This window comes from Pan paniscus, chromosome 19 (genome assembly GCF_029289425.2).
Source record: "Pan paniscus chromosome 19, NHGRI_mPanPan1-v2.0_pri, whole genome shotgun sequence".
NCBI lineage: Eukaryota > Metazoa > Chordata > Mammalia > Primates > Hominidae > Pan > Pan paniscus.
In genome coordinates this window covers 32,234,419-32,249,283 of record NC_073268.2, presented here as the reverse complement: position 1 = coordinate 32,249,283, position 14,865 = coordinate 32,234,419, and the positions used below count along the sequence as shown (strand labels likewise).

Sequence of the window (14,865 nt, the reverse complement as noted above, 5' to 3'; positions counted from 1 at the left end):
CATTGCATGCCATTATTAGCCATGAAGGGAATATCTTTGTCACATAGGAATTGTTCAGCAACAGAAAGATACTTTGTAATGAGAAGGTACAAATTTGAGTAAATGCAAGTTTGGTTTGAATGCCATAATAAAATGATATAAACAGTGCTTCTGACAATATCTGTATATTTTTGAGCAGGCTGTAACTATCTTAATAGAATAGTACAATAAAACACAACCCCCCACCCAGCATTAAAAAATAGTTTTACTGGAATAAAATGGGTTTGGCATCATGTTGTTTTATGCTTATAAAGCATTTTCATATGAACAGAAAGTTTATATTTTTCTGTTTTTGACCTTAGGTATATGAAGTTTTCTAAAATATTTTATTAGTTTATGTTGAAATTGTGGGTATGCTTCAGTTAGGATATGTCTTTTTTAAGTGCTGTAAAGAGTAGTTGTAATTGGAATTTCTACTGTATAAATGTTTTACATTAAGTGTTATGAGCCACAAATTTCATGTACATTTATTATATATCTATACATGCATATGCACAAGCACATAACTGTGGTCATCTCTGTAGTTTACTAACTGCCTTAAAATTGCATGGTTCTTAATGGCATTCGCCTCAAGTAGTGTGTTTGTATAAATTCTGTTTTGTAACAAAATAGTTTTTCAGGCAGTGCGTTTCTCAGGACTTTATAGCTTATTCTACTTATTCTTATGTTAGTCTCTAAATTATTTTTCTTCTTATGAAAACTACAGTGTAACATAGAGTAATAATCAAACATTGCTATAAACCAAGAATGACATTTTTCAAAAAGGTGTTGATTTGTACAGATTTTTAAAGTCAGTTAACTTTACTATTTTATTACCTAATACTTTTTTTAGATGCAACAAACCCTTGAATTTCTATGTGTATTCGAAGACAAGTCATTCCTATTATTATAGAATAACCAAAACCTTATTTATGTTTTACCTTTGCTTTAAAACTCTCATGTATGTTATCTACAGAGAGGATCATTACAGAGACAGACTCTCCCGAGACATGGGCCACACTGATAGAATAGAGAATTTGAGAAAAATCTGGGTCTTTCTAAAAACTGCTTTGTAAGTTACTTTTTCTTTATGACTTCTGTGGGATTTTGTTGATATTTTCTTAGAGAATGACCAAATCTCCTTTCTTGCCATAATTAACATTTAGTAATTATGTAGAAACGCACTGCTTGGTCAGGCTTCCTGCCTAGCTATATATTACGTTGTCTTCCTTACTACATAAATGTACTTCTTTAATCTTGTGATTACAGTAACTGCAACTGTGTTTTTACATCTGCATTTTTAAAACATTTTACTGTAATTCTGTTGTGTGTGTGTGTGTTATATGATAAATGTACATACATGGACCACTTGTTTATATGGTTAATCCCAAACTACTTCTCATGAAGCATCTCCCTGTTGCTAAGCATACTTTGCATCTCTCCTTTTTGGTGGGTGGAGCCTTGTGTATGTTAAAGAATCAGATTTGATTTATAAAATAACAGATGGATTCCAGTATGACAGCTGGCAGAGACTTAGTAGCAGTGATTTGTTCATCATCACAAGTCAAAAAAAATGAAAAAAAAATGAAAAAGGAATGTCTTGGGCCTATACAAGTTTTTTTTTTTTAATTCTTGTTTTTCTTCATATTGGGAATTAGGCATTATTGGAATGCTGCTAATCGTTACAACCATGCCACCATGTGCTGTGGTCTCATCAGATCTCATAAGCTAAGCCAAGTCAGATTGGGCCAGTCTTTTGACTGAGAAGCCTATAAAAAAATGTTCAGGTGTTACAGGAAATGATGTCATTGATTCATCAGGTGGCGCTCTTCTGAGTGGGTTCTGAACCAGTACCTCTTCATGGGTGGTGTGATGGCTTTGTATGAATGAGTGGCTCTGACCACTGAACAGTCATTGGAGACCCCCTACTTTGGTAGTTAGAGCCGAGGTGAAATGGGTTGCCCCCTGTGCCTGCACCAACTAGTGCAACTCTCCTCAACCAGAAAGGAGTCAGAAAGCCTCCCTAAATTTCATATCTGATTTCAATTGGATCCATTGTTGATTTTACATCCTTACCCAGAGTTTCATACTGTCATATATAGCTGCTGTGTTTGGGTAGCAGATGAAATCAACCCTATATTTTATTTGAGTAGAAATTTATAAAGCACCTTGATTTAGTTCCTTTGAGAGCCAGGGTGCTTGATGAATTAAAGACGTTGTTGTTCACATCTTCTCAGGGTTGAATACACTTGTCTTTTGACTCATTTGTATATTTATCATTCTTCTCCTTCCTGGTTTTCAGGCATGTGTGTATGCTGAGGGAGGAGGAGGAGGGAATGGTTATTTAAACGCTAGCAAACTTTGTCCTTTTGGTGGGTGCTTATGGCTTACTCAGTTTTTCTTTTTATTAATTTAGACGAGGGTGCCATCTATTGCTGTGCATATTTATTCCACAAAAATTCATGTAATAATAATTCCATCCCCCCTCCAAAAAAAGCAAAAGTATCAGCTAATTTTCCCTAGATTTTCTACAGGGAGGGAGGAGGAAGCTATTACTATTTATTATGTTTTTGGTAAATGTGGAATTCTGCACAACTTTAGCATGCCCCATACTGTCCTTTTCCTTTCTACAAAGAGTGTTGCTTATGCCTAAGTCTTTTTTTTTAAGTTGGCACACCCTGACTTGTGCCATATTTGTAAGTAAGAACTCAACTCCTGTCCTTCTGTGTGTTTTCGCAGCCATGCCCGGTTACGCTGTATGTGCACCTGCAACAGGTGTACATTTTGCATCTGTCAGAACTTCCTCAACTCAGACTTGCTGCAATCTGTAAAGAACAAAATCTTCACTGCAGTTCTTAACAGGTTCTTAACTTTATTTACTGGGTACCAGGCATTCTGTTAAAATACAAAAGAAAAAAGCGGATAACTATTTATTATACAGATACTCACTACAAAGACAAGCTGACTGATGCCCAACTAACTTCCACTAAAATTCTCACTGTGATGACAATGTTTAGTTTTGGAAGCATCCTTAATAATGTTTTTAAATTAATAGGTATATTTAGAGGACTATAAAATAAGATTTTGGATGTTTTTTTCATAAGGAAGATAAATTATCTTTCCTATTAAAAGATAATATGTATAGGGAAATTAAAATTTTTTGGCTGTGAGTTAATAGATTAGGACTTTTGTAGTAAAGAAAAGACACATTAATCCTAAATGAAAGATATTATACTGTACTCAGCTTACAATGAAATAATATATCTCATTAAAACCATAGTAATGCAAACAGTATTTTGAGTTTGAAACAATATTCTATTCTTGAAACCATTTATAATTATAATCTGCTTTTAAGTACCTGGAGTGTTTATTTGAAAGAACATGGTTTCTAGACATGAGGATAATAACCAACTTTAAGAACTCAAAGGAATGTGGAAAAGAGAAAAAGATCTGTAGTACTGTTTTTTTAGGCCTTTATAATTGAACCAAAAGCATGAAGTAATCCTATAAAGTAATACGCTTTTAAGAAAGAAAGAGAAAAAAAAAGGATGCATATATTCCCTCAAAGCAATAATCTTGGAAGGTTGTATTCTTATGCTGATCATGCTACCTTTGTTCAAATCAGTTTTACATTTTTTGAGCATTTAAGAGCTGAATACTAATTTGTACCTGATGTCATATGTGCATTAGGTTTTTGAAATCATTTAAAAGTCATTGGGAGCTGGGCTTGATTAAGATCAAGCTAAATATTCAGTTTTGGTTAGAAATGGGTCAGTTATTTGGCTCACCATTGGACACTCACTGAGGGCTAGACTTTAACTGTATCAAATGACCATAGTTTGTATCCACCAGCAATATAGTGGATGTGTCTATGAAACAGTGAGTTTATTTCTTCTGTGAGTCAGAAACTGATTTTGAAGGCATTCTGAGAGTTTCAGTGATGTTTCGAGCACTAACAGCTCTGGAATAAGAATGCAACCATCTCAGGTGACTGCTTTGAAGGGATCACCACACCCATTTGGTGGCAAAGTTCTGCTTCTGTGCTTTAGCACCTTGTAAAGTAGTAACATAGACAGATTCTCTCATGATGACTGACAGAAAATGCAAGGCTAGTTCAAACCAAACAACACTCAGGTGCTCCAGTGTTGGGAATCGTTGAGTTGGAAGAGATTCTAGAATTCATCTGGCCTAACCTCCTGTTAGAATGCCTTCCTGCAAGCCTTCCTGAGAGAGTGCTGTTTATCTGCTGATGGCTTGCCTCATTGGAAAGCATTTTTGCTTTTGCTTTTATTATTTTTTTTAACTAAATGTTTTCCCTATAACTTTCTCTCTTTAGTTTTAGTTCTGCCCTTTAGAACAACATACGACTATCCTACTCCCTCTTCAACATAGCAATCCTTCAGGCATTTGAAGACGGCCATCATGTCTCCCCTAATTTTCTCTTCTCCAGGTAGAACATCCCCATTTCTTTCAGCCTTTTCTTAAATTAGATGGTTTAGTGAACTTATCATTCCTGGTTGTCTTCATCTGAAAGCCCCTTAGGTTTTCACAGTACCTCTTAAAAGGTGCCACCAAGAATAGAAAGCAGTGTTGCAGTTGTAGTGCGACTAGTCCAGAACAGTGGGCAGCTGTTTTTCACAATTAGGACAGCATCTGTCTAGGGCATGAATTAACTTTTTGGCAGTCCCATCCCACTGTTGACATATATTGTCTTGGGGCTAATTAAAGTCAGATGTTTTTCATATGAAGAGACAGATGTCCCCTCCTTTCTGATGTGTATTTGACATTTTTTAGTTGATGCTTTAAATCTAAATGCAGATACATATATATCTCTATTAAATGTCATATTCTTCTTTTTGATCCATTTGTTCTAGCTCAGTCATTTCAAACATTATTTCTGTCATTTGTCCCATTATATATTTCTCTAAGCATTGTGTTATTTGCAAATTTGGTAGATATGTACTGTTTTTCAAGTTACTGATAAAAAATGATGTTGAATACCCAGAGGTTGGAGAGAGAGAGAGTGCTAAACTGAGCAAGCCCTATAATATTCCACCAGAGAACTCTTTGTCAATGACAGGTTCAAAATTCTTGGGGAAGGATTTTTCAGTCAATGAAAAATATGTTATTATCCAGCCCACATTTTGTCTTCCTGTCTTATCAGATATTTCATGAAGGATTTTTCTAAAATCAGTATATAATTTCTTCCATATTCCTCTGATCTACCAATATCATAATTTTATCTAATTAGTAAGCAACATCTATTTGATGTCTTATTTTGGTGAACTCACCTTGGCTCCCCGTAATTGCTGATCACAAACCACCTATTTTATTACCTATTCTAGAAACTCTTGATTGTCCATAATTACAGATTGATTCATTGTCTGTGTCCCTGGTGACAATTTTATTCCTAGATTGGTTTAATTAGCTTTCAAATAAAATTGATTTAGTTAGCTTTCAAATGAAATAGGACAGATGTGCATTAAATGAATACTATTGTGCATAGTAAATTATACAATGGCCCTCAAAGAGAAATCAGTACGTTTTGGTCATATCTATTTATAAACTGGTAGTAATTTAATGGTGATGTCAGCACACATCCTGACATCTGGTAATCAAGAATGGAAAGAATGAAAACGACAAGTAGAGGAACCAGTATACTTTTCAAACACTCCTTCCTTATCCCTGTTAGTATTTCAATCATTTATTTAAGAGAAGTACAGTGGAATTTTAGGGGCTGCGTATTGGAGTTTCTTCTAGTTTATGAAAGGTAAGTAAGATAGGTAGGTGGGGGCCAAAAACTCAGTGCCCACAGGTCCCGGATGGATACTGTAAAAGAATGAAGGTGGCCAAGTATAAGAAACAAGGAGAGGTGGGGACTGTGACAGGCACTGTCTAAAAGAGGCAGCCACCACTCAGCTCTGGCCGTTTGTTGTTGTACAGGTCTGGTGTTGCCAGGTTTTCTGGTTTTACAAGAGACTGGAAATCAAGGCTTTGGTGTGAAATTTCCAGATAGTTAGAGATTAGCAATTAATTAACAAATTTTTAAGTACTAATCAGAACAAAGCATGTTTATAGTCCACCAGCTTGCAACCTCAGTCTTAAGGTATGGCCTAGTCAAGAAAATAGAGGCCAAGGAAAAGGACACATAGAACGAAAATGTCTCTGGTCCCATCACCACCACCACCACTTTACTCCTTTCCCATGAAAAATTTGAAAAAGTTATTGGGTGGTGGGATGAGAATGGAACCACCTTTCCCTGTTACTTCTCAGGTTTTGGCAGCTGTTACTGGTTGGTCACTATTGGTTTCCTGTGTTAGACATATCCTAATGTTAGGCACAAAAAAGATTGATTGATTAATTAAGTAAAAGTCATTTAAAATTTTTTCACTGTATTTTATTCATAGGGAGGGTTCTCACCTAACACTAGGTCCTAAGTCTTTGTTTTTAGATATCAGAACTACCATGCTTAGTGTTTGATTTAGAATTGTGAAAGAGCAGTTCTAAAAGGCTTGTCTTTTTTTTTTTTTTTTTTGAGATGGAGTCTCACCCTGCCACCCAGGCTGGAGTGCAGTGGCATGATCTCAGCTCACTGCAACCTCCACCTCCCAGATTCAAGTGATTCTCGTGCCTCAGCCTCCGGAGTATCTGGGACCACAGGCATGTGCCACTTTGCCCGGCTAATTTTTGTATTTTTAGTTTCGCCATGTCTCAAACTGGTCTCGAACTCCTGACTTCAGGTGGTGTGCCAGCCTCAGCCTCCCAAAGTGCTGGGATTACAGCTGTGAGCCACCGTACCCAGCTGTCATTTTTATTTAAGTAAAAAGTTTCATTGAATGTCTACAAAGAATTAAATTAGTAGACAAGTATTGGTCTCAAATCAGCACATTGTTTTAGTGTGCTTGTAAAAATTTTGGTCACTGAAATAGAAATTACTACCAGATATGATACATGTTTGAGACCACATTCTCTTATTACCCCACTGTCCCCTAACCCCACCTTGATGTGATTTATTCATTCAGAGTACTTAATTTAAGTACCTGCTTTAAATAGGAACCTGCTGTGAACTGGGGCAAAATTTGAAAATGAAGAATATATGGAACCTGCCTTTAAGCATCTTTCTAAATATTATTTCTCTAAGAAAAACATTTTTTAACTTTGGTTATATTTTCAGTGATGTTAGTCCTTCATGCTAAAAAGGAAAGTGCTATATAACCTGATAATGAATTTAGGCAGTTTCAAGAGGTTAATTTCTGCATGTGTTTTTCCTTTTATGAGAAAAAAATTGTCTTTTTTCTTGAACTTATTTACTAACACGATATATTTTAAATATAGAAAGAATGAATTAAAAATTTTTATTTCCAATTTAATTGAACATATATTAACTTTGATATGTGACAGTAGTGTTAAACACACATCTATCTCACATGTAATCTTTCTCTTGGTAATTATGAGCTCACTCAGATCTGGATAGGTTTATGTTTTACTTTAGACTAATTTATGAATAACTGGAATTATTTGAATTTAAATACATGTGGAGGATGATTAACATGTGGTCAGATGATTTTAATCTTTGGGACTGCTTTCATTTCAAGTGGTATAAATTACGTTACTGGAGAAAAAGACCTTTTGAATATATTTTAAATTTTAAATATCTTTTAAATTTGAAAGTGATTATATATAGATGAGCTTGATTGTTGGTTTGAACTACCCAGGATTTTTATTTATTAAGTATTTATTACTCTGACTTGAGAACACTCCTGCTTTGCATGAGAATGTTACTAGATTGTAGTGTATCGTGAACTTTAATTTGTCCTTTTTTTAGGTGTTTGTTTTCATTTGTTTGTTTGTGTAACTTAGTCATTTTTTGATACTCTCAATCTCCTTCCCAGCTAGGTTTTTGTGTATAATCTCACCACTTCTAACCTGTTATTTAATCAAATATTGCTTATTTTACAGTTTATTCTTTGGGCGTGATTTCCTTTGTGCATATTTTGGTTTTAGGATTTCTTTCATTCTATTTTATTATTTGCATTAGCCATATAAGTTGTTGGTTCATGTTACTTCTTAAGTTCAGTAGCAGCATTTTATTTTGACAACCAAGTGCATAGTTCACACCGAATATTTACAGAGACCCAAAAGTATGATGGATAGACATCATACCTATTGCATTTTTTACCCTATTTATAATGTATTTTTAGATTAAATATATGTGTGACTTTTAAGCCACTCATTAATGACTTCATTTACCCATATTGCTTTAATAATCACCCAAGTTCTTCCTTTATGTAGTTTGAATTCATTACTTAATATAGGAGCCCTTTATTGAAGAAAGGATTTTATTATTGTCAGACAAAAATGAACTGCTTTTTCATAGGATTGCCTTATGAAAAGGATAGGTTTCTAAAAATCTTAATGTTGTTAAATGTTGGAAATCTAAGAGTCTTTGGGATATTACGTTATAGTAAAATATTTTGTCCAAGGAAGTCCTGCTTTAGTTTCTTATGAAACTTATTTATTCCCTTGTATGAAGGTCCTTATAAGACTGTTTGTGAATTTCTATACATAGTCATATATTTAAAGTTATACAAGAGTTTATGTTATAGATTTTCATTAAGTAAGCTGCTGCTGCTTATAATTTTTAAATTTTTTGTCATTTGGTTAATATATTAAAGGACATGACAAGGTGAAGTTTACCTTATCTGATCTTTAAGTATCACTAGTTAACATATAGATATTGGAGCATTTCCTTTGTATTCATGATCATCTGTAAATTCAGATTCTTCTAATGCTTGGTGAAGCATTTCTTGACATTAGTGCACACCTGTGTCCTTTCCCAAAGTATGTTACTATTTAGGCGTGCTCAGTTAACAGCTTGCTTATGGTTTGTGTTGAAGCTGCTAGACACTGTGTATTGATTCCTTAACCTATTTTATCCTATTAAATATTTATCCTAATATATGTTTATCCTAATAAATATCCTATTAAAATATTTTATGCCTATTGGCTCAGTTAGGAGAATTGTCCTTTTTAAAATTGTTATTAGCAGTAGTGGCATTATTTTTAAAAGTAGATACAGAAAATACAGCCAGGCACCGTGGCTCACGCCTGTAATCCCAGCACTCTGGGAGGCCGAGGAGGGCGGATCACGAGGTCAAGAGATTGAGACCATCCTGGCCAACATGGTGAAACCCCGTCTCTACTAAAAATACAAAAATTAGCTGGGCGTGGTAGTGCGCACCTGTAGTCCCAGCTACTTGGGAGGCTGAGGCAGGAGAATTGCTTGAACCCCGGAGGCGGAGGTTGCAGTGAGCCAAGATTGCACCACTGCACCCCAGACTGGTGACAGAGCAAGACTCCATCTCAAAAAAAAAAAAAAGAAAGAAAGAAAATACTTCACCAGATTGAAACATTTGGAGAAACAAAAGCAGAGAGTCCAGAAGACTTTTTTTAATTTTTAATATTTTATTTTATTTTATTTATTTATTTATTTGAGATAGAATCTCACTCTGTTGCCCAGGCTGGAGTGCAGTGGCCCTATCTCAGCTCATCGCGACCCCCACCTCCCAGGTTCAAGTGATTCTCCTGTCTCAGCCTCCCAAGTAGCTGGGATTACAGGTATGCACCACCACACCTGGCTAATTTTTTGTATTTTTAGTAGAGACGGGTTTCACCATGTTGGCCAGGCTGATCTCGAACTCCTAACCTCATGTGATCTGGCTTCCTCGGCCTCCCAAAGTGCTGGGATTACAGGCATGGGCCACCATGCCCGTCCTCAGAAGACTTTTTTTTTAAGTGGAATATTTGAAAATAGAAAAGGGCCAAGCGCAGTGGCTCATGCTTCTAATCCCAGCACTTTGGGAGGCAGAGGCAGGAGGATCACTTGAGCTCAGGAGTTCAGGACCAGCCTGGGTCACAAAGTGAGAGCCTGTCTCTACAAAAAATTTAAAAAAATTAAAAAAATTTAAAAAAAGCTGGGCGTGATGGCTCACACCTGTGGTCCCAGCTACATAGGAGACTGAGGTGAGAGGTTTGCTTGAGCCCAGGAGGTCAAAGCTGTAGTGAGCTGTGTTTGTGCCACTGTACTGTAGCCTGGGTGACACAATGAGATCCTGTCTGAAAAAAAAAAAAAAAAAAAAAACAGAGCTGGGCACAGTGTTTCACACTCATAATTTGAGCACTTTTGGAGATCGAGACAGTAGGATTATGTAAGCCCAGGAGTTCCAGACCAGCCTGGGCAACAAAATTGTATTAAGACCCCCATCTCTACAAAAAATCATAAATTAGCCAGGTATGGTAGCACGCACTTGGGGTCCCAGCTACATGGGAGGCTGAGGCAGGAGGATCACCTGAGCCCAGGAGGTTGAGGCTGCAGTGAGCTGTGTTCATGCCATTGCATTCCAGCCTGGGTGATAGAGTGAGACCCTGTCTCTAAATAAATAAATAAATAAAGACAGAAAAATTTACTGTAGTTTGGTGACCTCAGTATAGTTTTCAACTTGAGATACGTAATTACAAATGAGAAAAAGCTAAATATGGTATCTCTGTGCCCTGGTAACTTTAGATACACTTGTATTACAGTTATATTGGTTGTTTTAGGGTATTATCTTAAAAATCTATACCTGAGATATATATATGGGTAGAGTTGTAAAATTAGAAGACCATTCACATTAGTGCATTTGTACATCTCTTAGTTGTATTTTGGAAAGAATAAGATGGGGAGATGAGAGGAGTGAAAAATAGGAAATTCAAATACATTTCTGAGAAATTGTGTGGGAAGACTGATAAAAATGACTCTCTGAGTGGAGCTCCTCTGAGTAAAATCTCTCAGTTTTGCTTCTTTTCAGTATTTTCTACTGAACTTTTCTTTTCCTCTGCATAATAGCTTACAGTCTAAGACAAGGTTAATTGATATCTGGGTAACAATTTCTGAATTCTTACCCTTCCGCTATGTTGCCCAGGCTGGTCTTGAACTCCTGGCCTTAAGCAGCCCTCCAACTTCAGCCCCCCAAAGATCTGGGATTACAGTGTGAGCCTCTGTGCCCAACCAGTTCATGTTTTTATATTCACCTTAAGTTGCAGAATTAATTAAAAGTATTTTGTATGGCCTTGCACTAAAGATATTCAGTGCAAAGGTACATAGGAATTTTGGCCAGTCTGCATATGCCTTGTGTGACTGTTCACAGTTCACACAGTTGTTCGTTTAACTCTTTATTACCTGAATTTTGCAACATTTTCTTCTCTCTGCATTATTAAGTAGTGGCCTTAATAAAACCCAAGTCCAGACGTGTTGGTTGGCTCCTACACCTGTGTCAAGGAGAACTTGACGTCTGATACATTAATGGGCCTTCAGCACTTCTAAGCCAGAAAGCCAACATCCCAGACACAGGAATTTTCACCTAAGAACTTGAAAGCTCTAACAAACTGCGAATGATTAGTTAGGGTTATATTCAACATTTAGTCGTTATTTCTAATGTTCTAAAAAGAGATACTGCTTAACTAAATGATCTTATTCCACATAGAGTAGGAAGGTTTGGTGATTTTGATATATCACTAGGTTAGAAAAAAAACCTTTATACATAGACACACGTACACATTTTTGACCTTGTAACATTTAATTCTGGAAAGTCTATCTTAATGAAAACATCCTAAATATAGAGAAAAATTTTATGTAGAAAGATAGTCTTTTTTTTGTAGCCACAAATAAATGGAGATAGCCAGGTTGGGCATGGTGGCTTATGCCTGTAATCCCAGCTCTTTGGGAGGCTGAGGCCAGGAGTTCAAGACTGGCCTGTGCAACATAGCAAGACCCCATCTCTACAAGAAAAATGAAAATTATCCAGGCATGATGGCACACACCTGTAGACCCAGCTACTTATGTGGCTAAAGCAGGAAGATCACTTGAGCTCAGGAGTTCGAGGCTACGGTGAGCTAGGATTGCACCACTGCACTATCCAGCCTGGGTGACAGAGCAAGACGCTGTCTCTGAAAAGTAAAATAATAAAATAAAAGGAGATAGCCCCCAATAGGAGAATAGAATATAATCCAGCTATTTAGAATGTTTCCATAATTGATGAAGAAGTCCATACCTTATAACACGTGTGAAAAATATATAGAAATATACACACATTGTGTTTGCAGCTGTGTAAAAAATACATAGAAAAAGTCTAAAAGGGGCTGGGCACAGTGGCTCACTCCTGTAATCCCAGCACTTTGGGAGGCTGAGGCAGACGGATCACTTGAGGTCAGGAGTTTGAGACCAGCCTGGTCAACATGGTGAAACCCCATCTCTACTAAAAATACCAAAAATTAGCTGGGCGTGGTGGTGCACGCCTGTAATCCCAGCTACTCGGGAGCCTGAGGCACAAGAGTGACTGGAAGCTGGGAGGTGGAGGTTGCAGTGAGCTGAGATTGCGAGACTGTCTCAAAAAAAAAAAAAAAAAAAAAGTCTAAAAGGAAATACCTGACCTTTTAATTTGTTGCCTTGGGTAACATAAATGATTTTTTTTCTTACTTTGCCTTATTTTCTAATGAGTGTATATTAGCTTTTTTGTATTTGAAAATAAAGTAAACTTTAGAAAGAAAGAAAAACTGCAGTAAGATACTATAAGTTATTCTAAGATGATATTTTCTATAAGTCATTTTGAAAGAATTATGCTTTTGAATTGTGGAAGAATTATTTCTGCTTAAGTTTAGAAATGAGCCAGAAGCGGCCAGGCGTGGTGGCTCACGCCTGTAATCTCAGCACTTTCGGAAGCCGAGGTGGGTGGATCACCTGAGATCAGGAGATCGAGACCATCGTGGCCAACATGGTAAAACCCTGTCTCTACTAAAAATACAAAAATTAGCTGGGTGTGGTGGCATGTACCTGTAGTCCCAGCTACTTGGAAGGCTGAGGCAGGAGAATCATTTGAACTTGGGAGGCGGAGGTTGCAGTGAGCTGAGATCGCATCACTGCACTCCAGCCTAGTGACAGAGTGAGATTTCGTCTGTCTCAAAAAAAAAAAAAAAAAAAAAAAGAAAGAAAGAAATGAGCCAGAAGCTTTATGAAACTGTACTTGCCTCTGTTTGAAAACTGAAAGGACAAACATGAATTAGTTTTTGATACTTTTGGAATACATGTGAGACCACATTATTCTCTATTCAGGTTAAGCAATGATAAGTGTGCCCTCCATTTTAAATGCTTTCTCTTTTATAAATAGAGCCTGGTAGTGCAGCCTTTAAATGCAGGTGGTACAGGTGTAAAATAGTTCTGTAAGTAACTTTCCATGTCTAAAAGTGTCTTAAACAGCTACTGTAACATTGATGGAGCCATCGAAATATATTTTATAAGTTAATAGTTACCTTAAGTTTTAAACTAGCTGTATCTTGAACATGTATCTATATTGATCTTGAAATGCAAAAGAAAACTAAGCAATAAGGTCAGTCAGAATATATTATTTCATGTGTCTTAAAACACAAGGGAGACCAGCCTGTAGTTCCAGCAGTTAGAGAGGCCAAGGTGGAAGGATTGCTTGAGCTCAGGAGTTCAAGACCAGCCTGGACAACATAGTGAGACTTCATCTCTATCAACAAACAAACAAACAAGAAACCACAAGGGAGCTCTGTGAAACAGATATCTATATTTGAAGACTATTTATGAGAAATCATTTTGATTGATTTTAATATGATTATAGCTAGCTTAAATCCTAATTCTTTTTTCCTCCTAAGTTAAAAAATAAATGTAAAAATAAGATAAAAAATCTCCATCAGTGCAGATGCATGATAATCACAGGGAGGCCAAAGATGAAGAGAAACCTCTAATGCACCTTTACCTACGCTCTGACTTTAAATTCTATGCATCTGCATTGACTTGGAGTTGTAAACTTCTGTTACTCTCATCATAGGTCCATGGCGGTCTGTGAGTTTGGGATGTTGGACTCAATTTTTTCACAGATATATATTTGTAGTTTTTGATAACCCAAAGTTATAATCATCTGTAAACTTCACGACTAATCGTTGTTAACCTCATTTCTGTTGAATACTTATGGTTACTACGTGTTGTCAGGTACTGCTTATGGTATTGGTTTAAAGGACTTGGTATTTCAGATGCACCAAGACCAGCCTCATAGGGATATTTGGAGAATGTATATAACAGCTTTAGGTTTCCTTGTCTGGAGTGGGTGTGTGTGTGTGTTTGTTAACAGAGTACATACAGATAGATTTTTTTTTTAAGTTTGGCAATTTGCTATAGAGTACATTTATTTTAAATATAGAAAACATGAGATCCATCATATAGGGTGGCAACTCAATTTATGTGTGGGATGCATAATTGAGAGATGTTATTTTGAGTCCCTTTTTTTGTGAGCTCTGCTGTGAACTGCAAACTGTGTGCATGTGTATAAAAGGTTAAGAGCCCGGGTAGCTGAGTGGGGTGCCATGCTGTTAGCAGACGACGAAGGCAGTATTACTCACCAGGTGCATGCTGTCAGCTCTGTAGAAGATTCCATCTTCATGGAGTCATCTCATGGTCCACTTTTTCTTGAAGCCAGGTAACATTTCCAATGGGTTGGCCTCGTTGGAGTTTTTCCAGCTTGAAAAACCTAAGCATTTTCTTCTCTGATTTTTTTTTTAATAAAATGCTGCCTGTTGGAAAAACTAACTTGCAAGCTGGAATGAACCTGTGATATCACTTTGCTTTGTAAGAAATAATTATGTGAGGAGTGATTTTTTTTTTTTCTTTAAATAGAAACTGGTGAGGGTGAGAATTGGAGTGTTGTGTCTTGCTTTGTTGTGTTAAGCATGGAGCACTCTGGCTTGTGTTGTAGACTTTTGTTTCTAGGGATGTACAGACTATTTTGTGATAAC

At 36.5% G+C, this 14,865-nt stretch overlaps 1 protein-coding gene across 25 annotated transcripts in view; it reads left to right on the top strand.

The window, feature by feature from the left end:
• RHOT1 (ras homolog family member T1) overlaps positions 1–14,865 on the top strand; it is a 110,854-nt gene that overhangs the window by 65,695 nt on the left and 30,294 nt on the right. For 5 of the 25 annotated variants that reach the window (XM_055101304.2, XM_055101300.2, XM_055101301.2 and 2 more), the window contains 3 exons: positions 995–1,090; positions 2,758–2,880; positions 6,557–14,628. The exons of 4 other annotated variants lie outside the window; for them this stretch is intronic. In XM_055101304.2, the coding sequence (XP_054957279.1) occupies positions 995–1,090; positions 2,758–2,880; positions 6,557–6,752 (415 nt within the window). In that variant the 3' untranslated portion in view covers positions 6,753–14,628. Of the gene's footprint in view, positions 1–994; positions 1,091–2,757; positions 2,881–4,354; positions 4,469–6,556; positions 14,629–14,865 lie in introns of those variants that run through there. 16 more of the 25 variants (XM_034942127.3, XM_003818026.5, XM_063599131.1 and 13 more) reach the window with 6 other exon arrangements.